Here is a 9,662-nt window from a genome sequence, read left to right on the forward strand (position 1 = left end):
TTTTATACCAATCTTGCATAAATATTACATTTTTTTGTAGGAATTTTATATATTATTAATTTATTATTAGATGTGTATATCTTAATTATGATTAGCTTTGTTAAATAACAAAATATACATCAATATACTATATATTAATTACTTAAAAATTATATGATGATCCATAAATATCAAACTCTATTATCTAACTATAAAATATTTTGCACCATTCTAATATTTTATTTTAAGACAAGTACATTTTTCATATTTTATAGCCGTCATAACGTTCCATTAATAAGTAAACCAAAACAAAGGTTCCATTAATAATATACCCTTCTCCATTGTGTTCACACATTCATCTAGTTTCAACTTCTATGGCAGATGCTAAACAAAGGTAAGGTACTTTTCACTTCATGTAGGTTACATTTTCTTATTCATCTTATTTCTTCATGCAAAGATCCGTTTCATTTTTGATGTAATGTATATTATATGGTTTCAGGTATGCAGTTGTTACAGGTTCAAACAAAGGAATAGGATTGGAAACTGTGAAAGGTTTGGCCTCAAATGGAGTTAAGGTTGTTTTAACAGCTAGAGATGAGAAAAGGGGTTATGAAGCTTTGAAGAAATTGAAAGAGTTTGGTCTTTCTGAATTTGTGATTTTTCATAAGCTTGATGTGACTGATTCTGCTAGTGTTGCATCTTTAGTTGAATTTGTTAAGGTTCAGTTTGGGAGACTTGATATATTGGTAAGATAATAGTGAATATTCTGAATTATATGGTTTCATAGTTTATTTTTGTTCTTTCTCTTTTTCTCAGTGTGAAGGTACTTTTGATGAATTATAATATGACATTGGGTGGGGATCTTGCATATACATTGTGCCCCCACTTTTGTTCCAAGAATTTTCTTTTAACTGTACTTAAGTATTTTCTTAATACTCTAATTCTCTGTGTTTTTAATGATTGAGATAAGACCCTCAAGTTTGTCCCTGAGAAAAAAATGGGTCTCCCAATTTAGTTTATTAGAAATGGAACAGTCCAATTTGGTCGAAAAGAATCTCAAATTCGAGTGAAATTAGTCATTTTTCGGACAAATGATTGGGTCATATTAATCCCTATCCAGGACTATTTTGAGATTTTTAGGGACCAAAGTAATAGTTTTCATATCTAGTACACTAAATTTGGGGTACATTTTTCCCTGGGTAGAATTTGGGTCTTCACTCTTGATGATTCCTTTTCTGAATAATATATTTATGTTTATAGTTAGCTTGGAATGGTTTTCTTAATTCTACATGCTTAACCTTATAGCAATTCTGTAGGGGACACTGAAATCTTGAGAATCACAATTTAGTAGCATCTGCAGTGTTAACCTTTTTCTTGCAGTGTATCATTTAAGAATATGTGGTTCACTTTTTCTGTGATCATGCCTTAAATTGTTTCTCTAAGTATCATAAACCATTAAACCCAATAAGTTTCTTTCCTTGAACAATTGGGTTGTGCAAATTCAAAAGCTAGCACATATTTCTTTTTTAATTAATCTGCAAAATCAATCAGCTGAAGCTGAATTTGCTGACAACCAAACTCAGATTAACCAAATTGAAAATTTTCAACGAGTTCATCATAGTACTGACCTGGTTTTCGTGTTTCCCTTGTATACTCGACACCAACGAATAATTTTAAGAATTTCAAACTCTGGTGCAGGTTAACAATGCAGGAATCACTGGGTTCAATACAGATGACTTGGTCAGTGGGCACTTTTTTCCTACTCTATGTGGAGATATTGGTCTATATAATGCCTCTAAAAGAAATACGGTTTCTTATACATTGATGCAGGTAGGATCGAAAATTAACTGGAGGGAGCTGCCTCAAACTTATGAGATGGCCAAAAAGTGCCTAACAACAAACTACTATGGTGCTAAGGAAACAACTAAAGCATTTCTCCCCCTTCTTCAGCAGTCCAATTCACCTCATATTGTTAATGTTTCCTCCACAGCGGGGTTGTTAAAGGTACACGAATGACACTTTTTTCTCTTTGAACTCTTTTGAGATGCGAGGGTGAACCATGGTGTAACAGTAAGTTGTTGCATCACGAGTTCAAGTCCTATAACTAGTCTCTCAGCTTGCGAGGGGAGACTATGTATACTTTAACCTACTAGATGGGAGTCCGTATACTAGGCTACCTTTTTTTCCCTATTGAAATATGATTTTACATGAGCGCAAAACAACCTTGACATAATTCTGTTCTTGCGGTTTTTTCAGCACATATCAAATGAATGGGCTAAAGGGGTGCTTGATGATACTGAAAATCTTACAGAAGAGAGAATAGAAAAGGTACTGAAGGAGTTTATGAAAGACTTCAAAGAAGGTTCACTAAAAAACAAAGGTTGGCCAACCTATTTGTCAACCTATATGGTCTCAAAAGCAGCCTTGAATACTTACACAAGGCTTCTAGCCAAGAATCACCAAAACTTCTGCATAAATTGTGTGTGTCCTGGTTTTGTCAAAACAGACATTAATAGAAACACAGGCATCTTATCTGTTGAAAATGGTGCTGCTAGTGTTGTGAGATTAGCATTGCTTCCCAATGGTTCTCCTTCTGGTAACTTCTTTGCTCGTCAAGAAGTATCAGGATTTTGAATGATTTTTAATGTAATCAATATTGCATATCATAAAAGAGGGTAGAGAATGTATCATGAATTTTTTAACCAATCTATTCTTGTGTCATAAGGAAATGTGGGGTATACATGTAAGTTGGTTGTTTTTCTCTTCTCACACTTTTTTATGCTTCAAATTACCAATTCTGAATTTTTTGGACTTTCATGTTCTAGGACATGTATCTTTCCATAAAGAGAATTTCAGCATCAGTTCAGTACATTATAAGCAATTTTCACATATCTTAGGCACAAACTTAATAATAACTTTGGATAATGGTAGGAGCACATTAGACCTATACTTGTTCAGGGTATATAGGGGATTCAGATTTCAGAATACATGTGTACTGAAAATTAATATTTGCTAAATTTGACATAATTCCATCCCAATCAATCTTCCTAGGTCCAATCGTGGTATTGATGTTTTCCCGAGTGCTCTGGTTACAACTATGTTGAATAAACTATAATCCATTATATAGGAGATAGTCTTAGTCTCTTTGAATTTCCATGTACTTCAACACTCCTGTATTTTTTTTAAATATATTAACCGAGTGGGTTAAATGTTATGATCAAGATAATAATAAGCTATTCTTCACAACTTTTTGGTGGTTATGGTGTAACAAAAAAACTTATTGTATGCATTAAATAAAGGAAAAACATTACCTTGTTCACAACATCTATCCCACATACTATTGTTGACATGGAAGGTACATATCTTGTTACCAAACATCCTTTGAAGTCTCAACTTTGGGTCCAAGGGATAAACATGAGAGTTCTTGAGCTACGAAGGTAAGTTCAGCTTTGCTGGTTTTATGCCATGAGTAGGCATCTCAAACAACCCAACAACCTTCATGCAAAATTGATGGGGTTGCTTTGTCGTCTCCATATGGCATGACTCATGATATTTAAAAGGTTTGGTGTTTCAGTAATTCATTATGTTTATTCATCATCAATACTCATCTAGAGTGGAAAGTTAATTAATCCCCACACTGAGGAAGATATATTTTTGTGCTGATTTTCTAGCTAAAATGGGAGTTTTATTGTTCATGTTATTGGAACTATGTTTTCTTAGGCCTTAATTCTATTTATTGTTTTCAAACCATTAAAAAATAACAAACAAAGGTCTAAATAGAAGCTTTAAGATACTAAACTCTAAACTCTAAAGTATCTCCACTCTCTAATAGCCAGTCAATTATGAAACATTTATAATCACGTTCTAGTTTCCACAATGCTTTTAGAGACCGCATAGAATAGAATTATAATTACTGTGACGTTGGTCTAATGGTGTAAAATCCTACTAGATCCTATGATGATTAAAAAGTCAATGATTCAATTCTTGTGAGTGACGTTTGTTAGAATAAACAATTATATACCCCAAAAGAGATTAGTTTCTTATTCAAGAAAAGGTAAAAGAACACCCTTAGTAGTCCTAAATAAAGACTAAAGTTATGACTTGCAACCTTTTGCTAAAACTTGACCTCCCAACTTATGATTATAACACCAAACCATCTTCATATTCATTAGAGCTAAAATGACACATCATGTTAAAATAGTTGAGTTCTTGTTAGTTGGTTACTTAGTTTGGTTTGGATAATTAGTTTTTCTATCCTTTATATAAATGATTCAATGTAATTTTGTTTTACCATCTATTCAATATTCAATGAATAATATTCTCTTCTGTTATCTTTTTTGATTCATCAAAAAATCTTTTTCATGTCTCCTACCATTTTAACACATCATCTCACCATTAATAGATACATTTAAAGTGGATTTGCCTTGTTATCCACTGCCAAGTTGTCTACCAGAATTCATTTTTGTTGGTGTATATAAATAATGGACAATACAATGATAATATAAAAATTTCTTACACTGTTAGTATATATATCTTTTTCTCATAAATAATCTTTTATTATCTTCTCTTAATCTAAGTTAGTCTATCAATTTACTTTACAAGAAAGATTATTGATTTGAACCCATGATCTCATGCCAAGCTTAGAAAATATTGCATTGTGGCTCTCAATTTGGGTGAAGATTCTCTCTTGTACTATAGATAAGAGTACATAAAAAACAAAAATAAAATTCAGGATGATGTGACCATTTAGTTATAATGATATAATATTTTTATCATTAAACTAGTAGGATACCGGTGCATTTGCATGGACGAAGTGTTTTATTGGGGATATGAATTTAAAGAATTGAATTTCAAGGTTGTATAATAAAAAGGAAATAAGTTTTTTTTAGAGTAAATTACACTGACACCTCCTGAGTTTTAGTGAAATTACACAAACCACCCCTCACTTTTCTACACCTACACAAACCTCCCCTAGTTTTATACTTTCATTACACTGACCACCCCTGTATAATAAATAAGTGTAATTTTTTAAACAATAAATGTGATAAATGCAATTAAGTTAAACAAAACATGATATATTGTAGAGACACGTCCAAATAATATATGAGTCAATATTTCTTTATTATTTTTGGTTCGTTACACTATATTATAAGAGCGATTTAAACAATATTTCTTTAGAATTGTTGATGTATTTTCCAACAAAAAATAATAAAGATACATTGATTTGTATATTATTTAGACTTGTCTACATAATATATCATGTTTTGTTTAACTTAATTGCATTTATCACATTTTTTGTTTAAAAGATTACACTTATTTCGTATACAGGGGTGGTCAGTGTAATGAAAGTACAAAACTAGGGGAGGTTTGTGTAGGTTTAGAAAAGTGAGGGGTGGTTTGTGTAATTTCACTGAAGATAATCATGTCCGAGCCAGTATTCCTAAAATAAAGACTAAAGTTATGACTTGCAACCTTTTGCTAAAACTTGACCTCCCAACGTAGGATTATAACACCAAACCATCTTCATATTCATTAGAGCTAAAATGACACATCATGTTAAAATAGTTGAGTTCTTGTTAGTTAGTTAGTTAGTTTGGTTTGGATAGTTAGTTTTTCTATCCTTTATATAAATAATTTAATGTAATTTTGCTTTACCATCTATTCAATATTCAATTAATAATATTCTCTTATCTCATCTTTCTTGATTCATCAAGAAATCTTTTTCATGCCTCCTACCATTTTAACATGGTATCAGAGCAATAATTATGCCTTTAATGGTTTTCGTTTATGCTTCTATCCTTTCCTCTTTCCTTTCATCAATACCTTCTCATGAGTTGTTTAGGCTGTTGTGTAGAAGATAGCTGCATAAGGCTGCTGAAAGTGGAGAACCATGCAGCAAGAAACTCAGCAGGAAATGATGAATTTTTTCTAAGCTTCTCAATATTGCTTTTGAAGATCCTACTGGCTATAGCTTAAAAAAGGTTAAGGCTTGGAACCAAGTTTTCTTGCGTGTTGATATTATTTGTTATTGCACTTTCAGTCATATATTCTGATGCAATGCAAAACTAGTGTATCTAGAGGATGTGTTCTTTGCAAGATGTGATATTTGGTTCAACTTTATGCTTGTGCTTACAAAGAATCTCAGTGCCACTCCCACTTGGATCCATAGGATATTCTTACATAAGAGAAACCATTCAAATGTATTCTCAGCCTTCAACAACATTACTTCTATTGCTGCAGAATTTTACATGAAAGATTCTCATTGCGTTCTAGTTCTTTAGGTTTGGCTTCTTCAAGATTCTCATTAGTTATTTCATCCAAGACTCTTCTATCAAGTTCTTGGTAGTCTTAGAACTTGAGGTTGAAGCTGAAAAGAATATGTTATTTGAGACTTCAAAGCAATTGTCATCTTTATCTTTTAATGGTTCTTTGAGGTCACTCTCTAGTTCTGGCAGCCACCCACCTCTAGTTTTTGAAACCAATAATGCCTCAAATGCTACCAATGTTCAAGACCAACTCATTCCTAAGGTTATGAATCACACTTCTTCATATGGCTTCAAGTATAACAAGGATGAAATATAGCTTTGGTGCATATGAATTCTTTTTTTTTATTCTTTATCATTTACCCCAAATTATCTCTTTTCTATATTACTCTATTTTCTTTACCCCTCTCTCTCTCATTAAACACACAACATTATTAAAGTTTGTATTTTTCTTCTTTATAGCAACATATTGGGATCAAGATTAAGGTCCATTTTATTTTCCCTCTTTCATCCATTATGGTTGGTTTGCTTGGTTAAGCTTCTGTCAAAATAGATGGTTAAGCTTTGGATGAAGTTGCTTCTGCCTATGGTGGTTAAGTGTCAATGTTGCTTCACATTCAGATTTCATGACTGGGAGATGAAGATTCACTCACCAGCAAGAGGATGTATTAGAGTATATCATTATGTTCAACACAATTATTTCAAGCTTGAAATGCGTAATGCATTCCAGCTTACGAGGGAATGTTAAAATAGTTGAGTTCTTGTTAGTTGGTTAGTTAGTTTTTCTATCCTTTATATGAATGATTCAACATAATTTTGCTTTACCATCTATTCAATATTCAATGAATAATATTCTCTTCTCTCATCTTTCTTGATTCATCAAGAAATCTTTTTTCATGCCTCCTACCATTTTAACATATCATCTCACCATTAATAGATACATTTGAAGTGGATTTGCCTTGTTATCCACTTCCAAGTTGTCTACCAGAATTCATTTTTGTTGGTGTATATAAATAATGGATAATACAATGATAATGTAAAAATTTCTTACACTGTTAGTATATATATCCTTTTCTCTATAAATAATCTTTTAATATCTTCTCTCAATCTAAGTTGGTCTATGGCAATATTTTCTAAGCTTGGCATAACAGTAACTGTGAGATCATTGTTCAAATCCTAAAAATAATTTTTCTTGTAGAGTTGTATATATATATATATATATATATATATATATACAACTCTACAAGAAAAATTATTTTTAGGATTTGAACAATGATCTCACAGTTACTGTTATGCCAAGCTTAGAAAATATTGCATTGTGGCTCTCAATTTGGGTGAAGATTCTCTCTTGTACTATAGATAAGAGTACATAAAAAAAACGAAATTCAGGATGATGTGACCATTTAGATATAATGATATAATATTTTTATTATTAAAATAGTAGGATACCCGTGCATTTGCACGGACAAAGTGTTTTATTGGGGATATGAATTTAAAGAATTGAATTTCAAGGTTGTATAATAAAAAAGAAAGAATTTATTTTTATGATGTAATAGTTTTTTTGGTTTCCCACAACTATCATCGCACTGAAGATAATCATGTCCGAGCCAGTAACATCCATAGGTATGTGAGACTAACTCTCCTAGCGTATATTTTTCCATCCACAAGGCTCGAACCCGAGACCTTGCTTAAGAGGAATCAAGTATGTACTACTTGAACCAACACACGTTGATTATCACTTCCCTTTATATCTCCATTTCAAAACTCTATCTTATGATGTAATAATTTTTAAATAATTAAAGTATTTTATGTTAAATATGTATTATTGGAGGTTGTTAGTTTGTATTGAACCTCATAAAATTGAAATAAATGACACATTAGAATTTAGGAAAAATAATAGTATAGTCTACGAATCTTAAAGTAGAAGTAATGTTATAGATTTTGGAAAACTTCCTTATAAATAACATTTGTTGTTGACATTAGAGCTTTATCATCTTTATCATGTATCAATATATATCTTCAATCATTTTTTACTTTATACTCTTAAAATTGTCATATATAATTGTCTGAAAACTATATTTTTACTTTTGTTGTACTTCACTTATACCTTAACTTAATGTCTCACAATTTTGAATTGCCCGAAAACTATATTTGAAAAAAAGTAGAATCAAGGTTAATTAATTAATTTTAAAGATATTTGTTAGTAAGTAAATTGTATCTACTTCTGAACTTATCTATGTTTGAAATTTATTCATTTATCAACAATTTTGAACCACATCATGAATTAAAAACAGACGGTGGGTAATTATCTAACAAATGATAAAATAATAATGTAAATAAGCAAGATAAGCAAGAGAAATAGAGGATATTTGATTAAGTCATGCAAATCTTAAAAATTATTATGACTATGTGATTCTTTGATTCTTGCACGTGTTAGAATAATAATCATGAATGTATCTATTGATGTGTTATTATAAGGGTTGATAAACTTTGTTGTATGGCCTTCCCAATGAGTACAACTAATGACATCACCACCACTTAAATTTTTAAAATTAAGTTAGGAAAATACAAACATTTATATAAATAAATAAAACAATATTATTGACGACTTTTTTAAGTTTGTCTAAGTCTGGAGAATGTTAGTTATTCAACAACTTCAATAATATTTATTTGGGTCAATAAAATAAGTGTTATCAATGTTACAAATAATTAAAGTATTTGTTGAGCTAAAATGTTTTTGACTAAACTAAAATGAAAGAAATGTTTTGATTTAATCTACTAACAAACCAATGCAAAAATTCTCAACTAGTATGTCCCAAAAAATTTGAAACAATATTCGTAGTGTTATACCTAAAAGTGAAAAGTGTCAAGAATAGCACTAGCATATCTTAGCCTATGTTTTGATGAAGACAAGGTTCTAACAAAGCTTGAAGATGACTCAACAATCAACATGCCTTATGCTCATTTGGTCATATCTAGACTTGGAGATAAATTGAGTTTATAACCTAAGTAGTCTGGGATGTGTGCTGTAGTAAGTGAGTATAGGTTAGGTGAACCTAGATGCTAATCTCTTAAGCCATCATAATTGAACTACCATATTCATGAGATAAATCGTGTAGTTAATCACATGTTCATGCATATATCATACATGTTATTTGTGCATATTAGGCATAATATAAATGGTAAAACATGTATACATATTGCACATAACATTTGAAAAGTTTGCCTTATGAAACATATGCATAAATGCTCTAGTTAATCGATTAACATGTAAGCTTAATCGATTAACGTAACTAAGTTTTTATGGAATATGTGGTTTTTGTTTTAACTATTTTCGACGTCATTCTGTAAGTCTGTTAATCGATTAAATGGTAGTTTTAATCGATTAACGTGTCTGTTTCATGTTATAACTGAAATATG

General features: G+C 30.9%; 1 protein-coding gene across 2 annotated transcripts; it reads left to right on the forward strand.

The window, feature by feature from the left end:
• Nucleotides 1-241: 241 nt before the first annotated feature.
• On the forward strand, nt 242-2,743 carry LOC109340832 ((+)-neomenthol dehydrogenase-like). 2 transcript variants are annotated; one of them, XM_019578581.1, is made up of 5 exons: nt 242-373; nt 479-725; nt 1,678-1,719; nt 1,810-1,983; nt 2,236-2,743. In XM_019578581.1, the coding sequence occupies exons 1-5, from the start codon at nt 354-356 to the stop codon at nt 2,611-2,613; spliced, it is 861 nt and encodes a 286-aa protein (XP_019434126.1). In that variant the 5' UTR covers nt 242-353; the 3' UTR covers nt 2,614-2,743. The 2 variants fall into 2 exon arrangements, with proteins under 2 accessions (XP_019434126.1, XP_019434124.1); XM_019578579.1 differs by having other exon boundaries at nt 1,678-1,983.
• The last annotated feature ends 6,919 nt before the right edge of the window (nt 2,744-9,662 follow it).

This window comes from Lupinus angustifolius, unplaced genomic scaffold (genome assembly GCF_001865875.1).
Source record: "Lupinus angustifolius cultivar Tanjil unplaced genomic scaffold, LupAngTanjil_v1.0 Scaffold_262_10, whole genome shotgun sequence".
Taxonomy (NCBI): domain Eukaryota; kingdom Viridiplantae; phylum Streptophyta; class Magnoliopsida; order Fabales; family Fabaceae; genus Lupinus; species Lupinus angustifolius.